We start from the raw sequence: 16583 nt of genomic DNA on the forward strand, positions 1-16583 counted from the left end.
CTCTCTCTCTCTCTCTCTCTCTCTCTCTCTCTCTCTCTTTCTCTCTCTGTCTTTTTTTTCTTAGCTGACACTGAAGTGGTCCCTGCCCCTTGCCATCGTCATTCTCCCTCTCACATTCGTTTTTAACTCACTGGAAAAAATAAAAAAAAGTAGTAAAAGGGTAATACGTTCAAATCTCTCGTCTCGAGACTCACGTGAATGATATAATAACCGCCGTTTCCTTCGTTAAATCATATTCCCGGGAGTGATCGGATTAATAGAAGATAAGCTCCCCGCGAAGAAAAGGCGTTTTCTCTGTCTTGTACTGCCTCGAGTCATCTGGTGTACAGCAGGCTGTATTATAATAAATTATTGTGGTTTCTTGTAATATTAACATTCCTAGATCCTATAGCGTGTACAGTGATTCTAATCGTATTCGGGATTAGAGAGGGGATTGAGAGAGGAGTCAAGTAACCAATAATAAGTAAAAAAGAACGATGAAAAGAAAAACAGGAATAGGATCTCACTAGTTTCTTCTTCTCTTCGTCGTTGAATGATGCGAGATGAATATACATGTAAACGTGTAAAAATATGTTTATATGTGCATTTACCCTCGTGTGTATCTATATGAATTTTTAGAGGCTTTCTTATGATCGGGGTTTGACACACTTGCACCCTGGATATACTTATATTTGGCAGCGGAAAATTTATCGTCACCTTTCTCAAAGACGTTTAAAAATCTCTCTTCGTCTCTTCCCCGCCTCCCGTTCCCTTTCCCTCCCCTCCCTAGAGCACATTGTCTCGACGTAAATGAAAAAAAAAAATAGAATGGAAAAGAGGATAGCAAAAAGATACAGATTTTAACAATTGATGAGCAGAACGTGCGAAAAAAAAGGAACCTGTTTTTTAGTGGGAGTCAGAGGACGCGGATAACAAACGACTGTAAAATATCAAATTGTAATATTTTAATACTGATTTGCAGATGTGCATAATTTTAACGTATAGTTGGTTATAAAAGAGAACGAAAAAAAGTGAGCGGTTTGTAACTGATATTGAAATCGTGTGAGACGCGGTATCCGCGTTCGATGGAAAGAACGATCGGATGAATAAAGGGAGGGAAAAAAGGAAAAAAAAAAGAAGAAAAGATGGAACAAGCGGAAATATTTCGAAAAAGGATCATGACATGAATTTCCTGTGTTATACTGCTAGGGGAATTATGATAGTTACACGAGAAGAAATAATGTTTGTTTTGTATATCTCTTAGGGATAAATAAACTTTTCAAAAAATACGTGTCTCTCGACGATGGCTCTTCTCCCTTCTGGCGTTGACGACTCTGTTCTCCAAAGTTGTACAATCCAATTAATTCAATTAAGGAAATACATATATTTTCGTTATTCGTTTTTATATATGTTGCCGAAATTGAGAGTACATCAGAAATTATAAATATGTTCAATATATCGAGGATTCGAGAACCAGAGAAGAAAAATTCTTGTAAATCTGTATCCATAGAGATAATTCATAATAAATTAATTTCGTGCGACACATAAATGTCTGTTTAAATTGAAGTTAAACGATATACAAATTTGATAAATTTTTATACTTTTCCTCTGAGTATTTAAACGGATTCTCCACACAAATAACCATAATAACATTTTATAATTTTAATATAAATGGAGTTAGATCTCTCTGCAAAATTCGTTTCACATTCAGCGTAAAAAAAAAAAAAAAAACGTTAATCGCGGAGCTTTTATTGTGAAAAAATCTGTTTCGAATTAATGGGGACATTTGTGAAAGATATATATGTCTATATGTACAGAATTTTACACGATGTACTAATGTATTATTTGTTTAGCTAGGCAGTTTACAAGAATAATGCGATATAGCGATTCATGATATATTAACTGCAACGCTTGGTAATTTTTATTTATAGCTTCACACATTCAGTAAAATATTTTTTTCTCCGAAACATCTTACTTTCAACATACACAGCAGATAGAATTGCAAGAATAAGAAAATTAATCATGTCTTTTACAATTTTCTGTATAATCATAATGAAACAAGCGAATGATTCCTCGACGCCCACATAAGGTGTAAAAAATATTTTATGTGTGAAAAACGAGATGTACATCAATATTACGAGTGATTTTGTAATAAAGGTTATATAACATATATCATATAGAATATGTGTGGTAAAAAGAAAATGTAGTCAATAAATGCTGTCCAGTTCCTTGCACTCCGCAGCATTTTCCACGTTTAAAATGAAATGGATATATGAATTCAGGTGTCGGAGAAAAGAAGAGCGGAAGATCCGAGTGTAAAAGTGCAGAGACGCGACAAACGGCCCGCCGTGTAAATACGCCTTTCAGATATACAGTTTGTTTTGCGTTGCTTGAAATTTCAAAAATATTTATATTCAAAGCGAGATAAATAATATATCTAGGCATTTAACAGACAGAGAGCGCGAAGACAAACTGTTTTATGATTCTTCGCTGAGATAGGACTATATTCCTTTAGATCTAAAAGTATTAATCCAATCAACGAGACGAGAATCATAAAACGGTTGCAAAACTGTTGAGTCTGCTGAAAGAACGCAGTCAATGTGAACAGACTTACTTTCGCGCCGCTTCAAACCGTCAAATCGTTCGACAGCACAAAGGATCACACGTGATCGAAATTGACACTTGGTATTTGTCAATTTTGACCACGTGTCCTTTTTGTCGGCAAAATGGCCGATTTGAATGGCTCCATGAAAATATACTTTTAGCAAACGCGTTTCGCGCCACCTATCGACGCGACATTCAGTTACCGTCGCATCGAACGGATCACCGGGAGTTCGTTTCCCGTTTTAGATACACTGCAACTTTTTGTTTGCGTGCTCTTTTGACAGTTACAAGGGATATGTACATTTGAAAGTTCGACGCGATGGACTTAACGGCCGTGTGACCGAGTCGTAAAAGCGGTCGTCCGGCTTGTGCTCGGTGTTGACGCCTCTCGTTTTGACGCGCGTTCGTCACAACGTCGCGTGTTTTCGGTCGCTCGTTTTGGTCTTCTATTCGTCGACTTCGATGCCGTTACTCTACCACTAAGTAAGCACGACAACGAGGGATCGTCGCGGTGTCGAAACTCGGCGCCAAGAGTCAAACCCCTTTCTCGGCTGTTTCATCAGTGATTCGTCAGTGACGATACTCGCTGACCCACAGGTATCCTGAAGTATCTTTTAACCGTCTCTGTAACTCATTTGAAACATCTCGTTTATCAAAGTAACATCAAATTAATATAAAAAATCTACACACATTTTCTTGTTTTAATAAAGTATTGACAAATGAAATGTGTAAATACTCAATTTTACAATAAATATATTTGAAACTGTAATTACAATGCTTAACCCATTTTTCTCGCGAATAAATTAAACGCGCGAGAGTTAAATAGAGAGAGAGAGAGAGAGAGAGAGAATCGATTTTACGCAATATTACTTTTGTCAACTATATATGGGAAAGAGTTTATGAAAAATCCTTGTTAAACTTGCCGCTTGAAATTCTTCATGAAATCTGATTGTTTAATTGAATATCATTTTTAATGCATCATAACTGAAGTGTGTCAAATCTATCGTAAGATTGTATATTTGCATATGCTTATTTTAATTTGTCAACGTTTTATTGATATAAGAAAATATGTAGGTTCTTTATATGAATGTGTTATTGTGATGAAAGGGATGTTCCAAATGAGTCATTCTTGCAGGGTAATCAATCATGGAACAGGACACAGAGTATAAGAAATTACCTCTGGAAGAGCGCTGTGCGCACAAGGTACTGGTTACATTCAAGATATTTGTACTACTTTTTGCATTCTAGTGTTTGTCACATCTGTTATTTGTTAAAACTTTCTAGCTTGCTTTTATCAAACTTTATATCTATTGTATATATTAATTTTATTTTAAACACAGGTACTAATTTATTAACAAACGACAGAGTTTAGATTTGTAGGTAGTTACAGTTCTATCAATCTTAATTAATATAATGTGTGAACTTATTACACATTTGTGATAGCTATAATTAACAATTTATAATTTTTAATCTATATAAGTACATAAGAAAGTTTTTATTTAGGAGTAATGTTATAACGTTATAAAAAATAAGTAATCTTTATATGATATTGCATAGTCTTGGCGAGCACGTTTACATGGATATGAGGAGTGTGTGAAGACATTCCAGTGTATCGATGATGAAAAGTCACCAGAATGGAACAAATATATGGGCTTTATCAAGAAGTTTGTGCTGGATAGTAATGCGGCTGCACAAGAGAAAGGGCTGGAAGCAACTCTGGCTTTCATTGAGAATGCTGCAGTTGCTGGCAAGATAGTTATTGAGGTGATGAATGGTATTGTATCCAAATGCATAGCCGCGCCTAAAGCCAAGACGAAGGAACTGGCTGTACAGATTACACTGATGTATATCGAGATTGAAAAGCACGAAGCAGTACAGGAAGAGCTAATGAAGGGCACCGAAGCGAAGAATCCGAAGATTGTATCAGCATGCATTGCTACGTTGACGCTAGCGCTCAAGGAGTTTGGATCTAAAGTAATTAATATGAAGCCTCTGATGAAAAAGATAGCAAACTTCCTAGAAGATAGGGATAAAATGGTACGGGAGGAAGGCAAAGCTTTGGTGGTAGAAATGTATCGATGGGTAGGCGATCGCTTGAAACAGCAGTTGAACACATTAAAACCGGTGCACATTACGGAGCTTGAGGCGGAGTTTAGTAATCTCGGCGATGAGAAAGTAGTACCTATGCGTTACCTACGCTCCCAAAAACCAAAGAATAATGGTAGTAATTCAGCAGCGGCAAGTGATAATGGCGACGATGATAATGAAGACGCAGATGGTACTTCGATTCCGGACGTTGATCTGTACGAGCTAATGACACCTGTAGACATTCTATCAAAGCTACCGAAGGACTTCTATGAGAATATTGAAGCGAAGAAGTGGCAAGAGCGAAAGAAAGCGCTAGAAGCGCTTGAAACGCTCGTTAAGAATCCGAAACTGGAAAATGGTGACTACGGTGAGGTAGTGAAGGCCTTGAAAAAAATCATCTCGAAGGACACCAACGTACTGGTAGTCACGCTAGCGGGGAAATGTTTGGCTGGTCTGGCTGCAGGTTTGAAGAAACGATTTCAATCTTATGCCGCCACCTGCTTGCCTGCCATTCTAGAAAAGTTTCGCGAGAAGAAGCAGTCAGTAGTGCAGGCATTACGGGAGGCTGCTGATGCCATTTATCAGAGTATGAACATCGACCTCATCCTCGAGGACACTTTAGCCGCTTTGGAGAACAAGAACCCGGCTGTAAAAGCCGAGACAGCTGCATACCTAGCCCGATGTTTTACACATACACCACCTGTGAATCTTAACAAAAAGTTACTCAAATCATATACCGGCACGTTGCTGAAGACGCTTAACGAGTCGGACCCAATAGTACGTGATAATTCAGCGGAAGCACTCGGCACGGCAATGAAACTGATTGGCGAGAAATCAATGATGCCATTCCTAACAGATATTGATAATTTAAAAATGACCAAGATCAAAGAGTGTGCCGATAAAGCAGTAATAGTCGTTAAAGTGAAACAGGACCGACCCAACACTGCTCCGGCTAAAATAGAATCGCAACGGACGAATAAGGTGAACAAGGAGAATTTGAAGAATGGCAAATCGAGTTTTACGAAGAGACCGAATACTGGTATTGTGACCGGAAAGAAATCAGCAATAAAAAAACCTGGCAATACCTCGTCACTTACGAATCTAGCGCAAAAGAAAGCGATACAGATGGAGAGGAATTACAGTCCAGAAGAGATCGAGGAGATGGCGGCGCAGCTTTTGCCACCTGAAATAATCACTGGTCTCGTGGATAGCAATTGGAAAACACGTCTAGCGGCGGTTACGCAATTGTCAGATACTGTCAAGACAATGGATTCGGCGGAGGTGCCAACCCAGGTGATCGTACGGACTTTGGCGAGGAAGCCTGGTTTTAAGGACACAAACTTTCAAGTAAGGATAGGACTAAAATTATATAATATTATTTGATTTATAATTTAGAGCTAATTTTTAATTATAATTTTAATTATAAAAAGACAAAAAAATATTTGTATATAGTGTATGAAATCTATAATTTAATTTCTATTTTTAGGTGCTGAAACTACGCATAGAGATTGTAAAGTATCTGGCGGAAAATCATCCCTTTACAGCCACCGTGACCGAGTATTGCCTCGTGGACATTGCGGAAAAACTTGCAGACGCAAAAAATAGTTCGATTGCTGTCGAGACTTTGTTGAAGATTGCTGAAGCTACGAGCTTCGAATATATAGCGGATGAAGTAATGTCATTTGCATTCAATCAGAAAAACCCTAAAGTACAGCAGGAAACACTGCTATGGCTGTGCCGAGGAATCACGGAGTTTGGTATGTATTATTTTCATTTATTGATTGTAACATTAATTGTAAACCAATAAATATCTACAGAATATTAATTTTTTAAATTTATTTAAATATCTTTTAGGTTGTGCTTTTAACATCAAGTCCATTATGGAGAACATCAAAAAGGCAGTGGCGGCGACGAATCCCAATGTGCGCACAGCCGCTATAACTTTGCTTGGCACTTTGTATCTTTATATGGGTAAACCGCTGCTGGCGTTCTTTGATAACGAAAAGCTTACACTACGACAACAGATCGAGCAAGAATGTGAGAAGCGTAACGGCGAAATACCACCGGCACCTATTCGTGGCGCCAAGGCCAAAACGATCAACATCAAAATTGAGAATGAAGAAGAAGACATGGAGGAATTATCAGAGAAAAAAGCTAACGGCAGCGAACCGGAGCTCAATGAACTGATTCCTCGTGTTGACATTAATGCGCAAATCACCGAAGCATTGCTGGCCGAATTGGCTGATAAGAATTGGAAAGTGCGTAACGAAGCGTTGCAGAAGGTGAACACTTTGCTTGGCGAAGTCAGGTTTATTAAAGCAACTATCGGCGATTTGCCGCAGGGATTGGCCCTTCGTCTTGTGGATAGCAACAGCAAGATTGCACAAGCAGCTTTAGGTCAGTAATTTATGTTAACTTGCTTTTATTTGTTATTAATTAAATTGATGTATATACATATTAATAAGATAATTGTATATTTATTGATAATTATTATTGAAATTGTTTTTATTCATAGTACTTAAATTTTATTTTTTAATAATTGCAATCAATAATCAATAGTTATATTACATTTTGTTTAAATATATTTTAGGTATATGTGAAACGTTGGCGACTGCTATTGGACCACCAGTGAAGCAGCATGTTCGCGCTCTATTTCCTGGATTTTTGCAATGTCTAGGTGACAGCAAAAACTGGATCAGGGTAGCTGCGACCTCCTGTATTAATACATGGGGAGACCAGTGCGGCTATAAAGAATTCTTTGATGGCGAGATGATAGGCGATGCATTGAAAACAGGTTCGCCGATGTTACGATCTGAATTATGGAATTGGCTGGCACAGAAATTGCCCTCGATCCCAGTGAAACAAATTCCTAAGGAAGAGCTTTTCATATGTCTTCCTTATTTGTACGCTAATCTAGAGGATCGTAACTCGGATGTACGAAAGAACGCTCAAGAAGCTGTTCTCGGTTTCATGATTCATTTATCTTACGAAGCGATGGCTAGAAACACCGAAAAACTGAAGGTATTTATGTGAATTACAGACTGTTTCTTATATATACATTTTTTAATGACACTATTAAGATTTAATAATTTTTCTTGTCTATCTCATTAATTAATTTGACATAATGAATATTACTTATGATGATAAAATTATTGTAATTTGAAGAAATGTAATTTTTACAGCCCGGATCGAGAACAGTGGTGATGGCTGCACTGGATAAAGCTCGTCCTAGTTTACCCATAAAACCTCTTCCTAAGAAAGAACCGTCAGATGATAATATTCAAAAGAATGGCGCAAAGGGTGCAAAAATAGTAAAAACGGTTAAATCGGTAATAAAATGAAATATACATAATCTGATGAATTAAATCTTTGTGTGAAAATAATGTCAAATGTTATCTCTTTTTCCGATAAAAATTTAATTCTATTAAAATATTTTTATAAAAAATTTTTTGTTTTTCGACGTATTGTTAATTGAACATTGTTCTAGAAGGGCACTTCATCCAAACCGGGCAGTGCTCGCAAAAAAGATGATGACGTTGATACCAGTCCTCTGTTAGTAGTCAACAATCTGAAGCACCAACGTGTGATTGATGAGCAGAAATTGAAGGTGCTCAAATGGAATTTTACTACGCCCAGAGAAGAATTTGTTGAGCTTTTGAAGGATCTTATGACTGCTGCAAACGTCAATAAGACTTTAAGAGCAAACATGTTTCATTCTGATTTTCGATATCATCTAAAGGCTATCGAAGCACTTACCGAGGTAATTATACACACACGCACGCACGCACACATGTACGCAATACGAATCAATATATGTATAGAAAAAAATCAGTATCTAATGTTTTATACGATAAATTTTACTAATGTCAATTTAATTGTATTACATAAAAATAAATCATTTATATTAAATTACACAAATTTGTGGTATTTAAAAATTTAATAAATTTTGAAAGTATTTTTTATTTTAATAACGGAAAGTCGACAACGTTCATAAAATATAGATACGTTTAATATATAATAACAATTCTTGTTTATATTGTTTTTCTCAGGATCTTCCTGGAAATAGTAAAGCATTGGTGTCTAACCTGGATCTCATTCTCAAATGGTTGACATTGCGATTTTTTGATACTAATCCGTCGGTACTTCTGAAAGGATTGGATTATTTACAATTAGTCTTTAATATGTTAATTGAAGACCAGTATCACATGTTGGAAACTGAAGCAGCGTCATTTATACCTTATCTCATTATTAAAGTATGTCGTAATTTCGTATTTCTTTTTTTTTACGTATACAATAACATTATTATATCTGTTGTATTAATTAATAGATAGGTGATCCAAAAGATGCTGTGCGTAATGGTGTGCGAGCTTTATTCAAGCAAATAGCTCTTGTATATCCTGTGAGCAAATTATTCTCATATGTAATGGAGGGCTTGAAGTCGAAGAATGCTCGACAGCGAACAGGTAGACAATTTGATTTTCCATTTTTTCATGTAAAATCTTACGAAAATAATATGTGAACGTGTTAAATTAAAAACGTGTCGGTGCTTGCAGAATGCCTAGATCAATTAGGATCGCTAATTGAGAATTATGGACTTTCTGTTTGTCAACCTACTCCATCTGCGGCATTGAAGGAAGTTGCGAAGCAAATAGCAGATCGTGATAATTCCGTTCGTAATGCCGCGCTGAACTGCATCGTTCAGGCTTACTTCCTTCAAGGGGAACGTGTATTCAAGCTCATTGGCCAGGTACGCAAGTTAAATTAATTATTACAATTAATATAAGAAAAGGGAATATAAATCAATTAAATAATTTTGCTGTATACAGATATCGGAGAAAGATAAATCCCTGTTGGACGAAAGGATCAAGAGGGCTGCAAAAAATCGACCCATAAAATCTGCATCCATTACTAGACTCTCCACGCCTGTGGTTGTAACTTCTAGTCCGCAGATAGATGACATGGAGGCGGATTACGAGGAGGAACAGGAAGAGATTGCCGAGCCAATGGAGGCAGTACCAGAGTTGTGAGTTATTTTTGCACATGTTATAAAATTATTATCGTGCTGATCATTTAACAGAATAATCTTTTTTAACCATATTTTTTATTTTTTTCTATAATATTTTTTTATATAATTTTTTTTCTATTATTATTTTCTTATATATTATCTCCCAAGTAACTCATGTTCGCACGTCCTCCGCTTTTAACATATCCACAGGGCATGTGCCACGAGCACTACAGACAATAATGAGGATGAGCAAGCACCTTCTGAAGTCATTAAATCTTCTCCAAAATCGGACCAGGAAATTATCAACAATCATGAAACCGATACACAAAATCATCTTTCCGATCGAGATAATTTGAAAACGTTTGTTACTTACTTTGATCATTTACACAATTGTCTTTGCAACGCGCTCTAATGACATGGTGCTGGGAAATATCTTGGAATTTTATCGTGCATTCTGCGTACAATATCTCGTTTATTGTCGAATATTATTACTTATACATATATCTGTTTGTCTTAGTTTTATTGTTTATATGTTTTAATATTTGCTTTTTTCTCTCCTTCAATATGCTTGATGTGCCATCTGTTTCATTTTAGAAACAGAAAATGCAAAAGGGATCTAGGGATTTAATTAGTGATAAAATAATAAACAATGTTCTATAGTATGACACTCTATTTACAAAGCATTTTCCAACTTATCACGATATATATTATTAGATATGAAGATTTTTTATTATTATATTAGGTCTACAAGTTTGCTCCCGCCGTTTTCATATAAATAGTTTTATACCTGTAAAAACGGCGGGAGCAAACTTGTAGACCAATATATATTTCTCACTTTATGTTATTTAATTCAATTAACGCAAATTAAAAATATTTACTTTTTAGATTGTTGTAATATTTTAACTTTGCGATATTTGGTATCCTTAATCATTATTATTATTACCTAAGTAGTGCATTCCATCTGATGTGTGTTATTCTTTCAAGTTTTAAAAATTGTATCGACATATTTCTATGTACAATCCATTTTTTTCTAGAAATTCCCCTACATCGATGCAACCGAAGATTCCTTCAGGTCCTTTTGGATTAGACATGGAATTTCTGCAGAAGATTGAACTGAGTGCCCCAGTGAAATGTCGTAATCCAATATTAGCGGAACCCAGCTTATCAGATTTGAACGAGCCTCCAGTTAATGTGTTGAACCCACCCAAAACACAGTAAGTTAAGCCTAATAAAATAAATAATTATTAATATAATTAAACTATAGATAAACTAAATAATTAAAAAATTTAAAGTAAAATTTAAATGTTTTATTTAAATTGTTAATGTGTTTTGTATTGTTAAGATTATTAAATATTAATAATTTTTGATAATGCTTTTAAGGCTTTTAATAATTTTTTATTTTCTACTTTTCAGAATGATACCAATTTCGCCACCGAAATTATTAGTGTCAAAATTATCGTCTGCTGTATCTCCCACTACTACTACTACTAGCAGTAAAGATGAGACACTTGAACGTAACATTTTGTCTATGGCCAGTATGGATTTACCCACTGCGATACAGTCCATGAATGCAATAGAAAACGTTTGTATTTACTTTTTTGATGTTTAAATACGTTAAAAATGTACAAATTTTAAAGATTTTTCAAAAATAGACTATAGCTTTTAATTTTAATCGTGATTTTTTTCAAAGTCTTAGCAAAGAGATATAATTAAAATTAGCAATTAAAAATTTTTTTTAAAGAATTTCTTCTCTGTAGAAGAGATGTTTTATATAAAAAAAAAATAGGACTTTTAAAAAATTGCAAAATTTTCTATTTTATATTCTTGTGTAATCTATACATAAATTTTTTAACGTTTTCTTATTATAGTTATTAAAGTCTCATCAAGCGGTCAGCTTACAATCCAAGGAGGATAAATTCATCGGATCGATAAACATGCAACTAAAGTTATTGCAAACGTATCCATTACGACAGGAAAATGCGGATGTGTCTAGGGGCTTCAGAAACACATTTCTGGTTATACTCGTGGTGAGTGAAATTATATATTTCAATAAGTGATTTAATATACATTAAAAAAATATATAAAGTTTGATAAAAAGATACATGTCTGACAAAATATTTTTTAGAAGGATTTAATAAGAAGTAAATTAGAGATTTTTATAAACAAAAATTAATTTTAATTGATTGTTTAAAAAAATTTCTGTTTTAGTTTTATGACACTGGATTTCTGGGAAAAAATGTTCCTTTCATACATTTAAAAGAATTAGTAGATCAAATGATAAGTTTGTTGGCCGAAAACAAGTTGGAGCATTTGCATCAGGCTGGAGCATACTACAGGGTGATCAATAACATCATGGTGAAAATTATTGACAATTCTAATCACACCACCATCATATGGTATGATTTATGAAAGAAACAATAACATGATAATTTATTACGTTCATTTTAATTTTTTTGTACTTTATTTATTATGTTTGTTTATAGTGTATTAATCAAACTGCTTCATTCTTGTGCTGAATCAAATGTTCCTTCAAAATACGAGGAATTGGTGATGAAATGTTTATGGAAAATAGTGAAAACAATGTCGAATTGGGCAGCTGATTTAGATTACGATACAGTACTCTTGGAAGTGCACCGTTTTCTTAAGGTAGAATATTTTTTTAATATTCTATATAATAATCGATTATTTAAAAGTAAATGAGAATATATACAAAAAAAATTGCTGTTATTTTCAACTTATATGAACTATTAATAAGTAAATAAATGTTAAAATTATTTGTTTTTATTGCATTTTACATCAGTATCTTAATCTTTCAGTACGATAATATTTTGTATGTACTATAAATATATATATTTTTATCTTTTTGTATGTAGGATTATCCTACTACGTGGTGGAAGAAACGGAAGTCCGATACTCCGCTACGGACAGTCAAAACGGTTCTTCACAGTATGACCAGGGTGAAAGGCAGTTCGATACTTAATCATTTGACACTAATAAATAATACGAATGAATCTGAATTACACGCTTACTTAATAAGATTAATTGCGGTTAGTTGTGTTTTATATATGCATTGTTTTTTAAGTATATTAAATATAATTTTATATATACATATATTAAACGTAGCTATATATATATACTATATGTATATGATGTGTACAATTTTATATATATATATTTTATTTATATATATATATATATATAAAATTGTATACATTAGGAAATAATGATATTTATTGCAATAGAGTCTTAAGCCAGATGAGATTAATGCATCAAAAATGACACCAAAACCAAATAATGTAGGAAGGACGCCAAAACATTTGTCAAAGTCTACTCGTCAGCAATTAGCAGAAATATTCAAGAAAATTGGATCAAAAGAGCATATTCAAGAGGTACGTATTTATGTGCAACTCAAAAAAATCTTGTTTTTTAAATAAAACAAAATATTCCAGTTGTGAAAATTATTAAATATTTGCGAAAATTATTAGAAACACAACCAATGAGAAATTGCCTTTAAAAATCGAGCTGGATCTGCTATTATAATTTTGTGTGAATTTATATATTACTTATGTAGTCTTTGAAACCGCGCGAAAATTATTAGTTTTTTTTTTTATTTATTACGTACTTTAAAATGCCTTGTCTTGTTCTTATATGTATATTTCTGTGAGGTTCTTAAGGGCGCTTTTACAATTTAAAGTATATTTTTAATCATTTCATCGTAACTTTGTAGGGCCTAGTACAGTTATATGATTTCAAACTTCAATATCCGGAAGCTGATGTGCAACCATTTCTGGTCAAATCTCACCAATTCTTCCAAGACTTTATAGAACAGGGACTAAGGGAGATCGACCAGGCGCGAAAAAATCAGACCATTTTGTCGCAAGCTAACAATCAATACTCTATGGGTAAGTAACGTAAAATAGTTGATATTAACAAAAGGACTTACTCTTATCGTGTTGGTTTAATACAGATATATGAAATAAAATTAAAACTACATGAAAATCTGCGAACTTCGTTCAAACTTTGGAATCCGTTTCACACGCAATGTAATCATGCACAAAATAACGTTGTCTTTAATTATATATATTTAGTCATATGCAAAATAAATGATACAGAAACTACCGAGTCTTCAGCCACGGTTGCTGTTGAGAAGAATTTGATGGATCCAATGTATAGGCTCGAGAAACTTCGAGCCCTTGAAGCACAAAGTAGAATGACCTCCTCCCAGCCGAATCCACCATGAATGATCCAGCATAAGTTTATTAATTAGGTAAGCGGAGCACACACGATACATATATACATGTATGTGTAAGATGATGCATATTTGTCCGACTTATTTATTCACGTCTTTCGAAATGTTTAATCCTATGACATTCTCCATCGCTGATTTTTCATTAAGATGAATCATTAATCGCTTTGCGTACGAATCTCCGATTTCTTCAAGACATTCAATTACTTGCTCTGAGTAAATTAATTTAAATGATTTGCATAATTAGCAAAAGACTTTAGCGATCGCGAATCATAGAAAATACTGTAGCTGCACCATCAGATACGTGCTACATCGAACATCATAACGACCCTGCATTCTAATTGTAGCAATGTTACATTTCCCATAATGTAACGACGATGCGCGCATGCTAATGATGTTTTGTTTCTTCCACACAACATTTATGTATAGTTAATAATAATGTTACTAATTATGTAAAGTCGATCATATAATAGTACATGTATAAGTATACGAAACTTACACGATTCGAGCGTCACTTACGTCGTAGTATGATTTAATTTTATATTGTTTAACTTAGTATTTTTTTACGCTGTTTTCTAAATAAATTTGTTCCACTTGAACTCAATTAGATTCATAATTACTATATCGTCGTCGTTTTCGCAAAACCTCCCTCCGCAGCGATCAAAATAACTTTGTCGATATGACAAACGAAATGTTATCGAGAAAAAATATAATAAATAAATCCATCTCATCCATGGTATACGTATCTGGCGATTTCTACGTCGTTCTTGAAGAAAATTATTGGCACAGAGCATAGTTTTAGTCGACGAGGTACAAATAGTCTAGTAAAAAGATAGTAAAATAAGAGTCTCGCAAAGAGATATTAAAATAATTTTTAGAATGATAATATATCATTCTTCAAAATATTATCTATACTTCCGTATTATCTGATCTCCGAAAGTTGCATTTGAAAAAAAAAAGAAATACAAACGGATAGACAATATATGAATTTGATATGATCAATGTATGTGATGTGCAATGTGATGTATTATTAATTTTAGACAGAAAGCAATATGATTTTGTGGTTTTTGCAGTATAACAAAATATTACTGTATAATTAATAATAAAATATAAAAAGATCTTAGGTGATTACTTATAAAAGTTTCGTTTCTTTTTAATTTTAATATTTCTCAAGAGATTATATACATATCATATAATTCAAAGATTCGATGCCTATTGAGGCTTATGTATTAGACAGATATTTATTTATTATATAGATTTTTTTTCATACCAACCTTTTTTATATGAATAGAAAGACAGGAGGTTTCGCGAAGATAATAGCGATTTATCCTATCTAATAAGATGCAAAACTCGAGTTAGTATTTATGGATAAAAAAAAATAATAGTTATTAGCATCGACACTTCGATGTGTATTACTCGATATAATAAATAAAGCGACGTTGAGCCGTAAAAAGCTCATAACTCAAAAACAGAATTTTATGTCTTTAATAAGATTAATAAAATAAAGAAGATATTGTCTGTTTGAAATACTTTGAATACCAATTCTAATGTTGATAATTTTACGTCGAAAAATTGTCTTACGCGATTTGACTGGTACCAATTGGGAGAATAAAATAATTAGTTTCATGAAAAAAATTACAATGTTTACAGAAATACTTACAGAAAATTTACACGAATTTAATCGCACGATTATTAAAATTAAATTTTTACTGTATATTAAATTATTAATTATTACATTATAAATAAAACGCATATGCGATATAATATTTACAAATTATGATCATTAATGACATTGCAATTTTTCTGTTTTTGAAACACTGCTACAAGTACTTGTGATTACAAAATTTTTAAGTTACGAGATTTTTGTGGCTTGATGTGGAAAGCGTATTCACCTTTCTATTATCGATACAGAGAAGAAAATAACAAAGGGAACGTAGTTAATAATATATAAAAAGCAAAAATAGAATCTACTTTATTATCTGAAAACCTTACGACTCGAAGTTGCTGTACTTGAGAACTTACCGCTATTTCCGAAGACTTATATTCTGTAGTGTAAATAGAACTCATGTATATACATGCACTAATAAAAATTATATTCGACAAAACTGATATATTCGATAAAACATGAACATACAGCATGAATGGAAATTCATTTATCCTTTACAACAAGTCTATAATACGGGCACGCCTGGCTTAGCGCCGAGACACTACCGCATCTCCAGATTCGACAACATCAAGTTGGATTTCAAAGATTTCAGTTTTGCGATTCTTATATAATAAATTTCAAGTCTAACATATCATGTTAAAACACAATATTTCATGAAAGTGCATTTTAATTTCTATAAAATGTTTGTAATTTTTCGAGTAAATTTGTGAAAATTCATATAACACGATATTCATACGTAACGATTCTGTATTTATATTATCTAATTTACAATATTTGTTTATATTTCCACATAAGAAATTTCTTTAACAGTATAAAATAGATTTTTTAAAATAAATTTTACTGCATTATAATTGTACGTATTTTATCATCGTTTGGTGTGGGAAAATTTTTTATAATACAATTGCACATTTGTAAAAGTTTTGTTCGATTAAAAAACGAACGAATATTTCTTTTTGTCATACTTTTGTTTTGTCAAATTTCGTTTATACGGTGTT

The 16583-nt window shown here is 33.3% G+C and overlaps 1 protein-coding gene across 1 annotated transcript; it reads left to right on the forward strand.

Moving 5' to 3' along the window:
- Nucleotides 1-3729: 3729 nt before the first annotated feature.
- msps (msps cytoskeleton-associated protein 5) lies at nt 3730-14797 on the forward strand. Its single transcript, XM_018544869.1, has 21 exons — nt 3730-3786; nt 4141-6018; nt 6158-6428; nt 6526-7068; nt 7262-7692; nt 7854-8000; nt 8159-8431; nt 8721-8924; nt 8999-9134; nt 9225-9418; nt 9498-9694; nt 9887-10036; nt 10711-10890; nt 11090-11258; nt 11545-11703; nt 11885-12072; nt 12160-12322; nt 12550-12723; nt 12919-13065; nt 13404-13578; nt 13789-14797. Exons 1-21 carry the CDS (start codon nt 3730-3732, stop codon nt 13914-13916), a joined length of 5964 nt encoding a protein of 1987 aa, XP_018400371.1. The 3' UTR covers nt 13917-14797.
- Nucleotides 14798-16583: the final 1786 nt, after the last annotated feature.

The sequence above is a fragment of the Cyphomyrmex costatus genome, unplaced genomic scaffold, assembly GCF_001594065.2.
Source record: "Cyphomyrmex costatus isolate MS0001 unplaced genomic scaffold, Ccosl1.0 scaffold474, whole genome shotgun sequence".
NCBI classification, from domain to species: domain Eukaryota; kingdom Metazoa; phylum Arthropoda; class Insecta; order Hymenoptera; family Formicidae; genus Cyphomyrmex; species Cyphomyrmex costatus.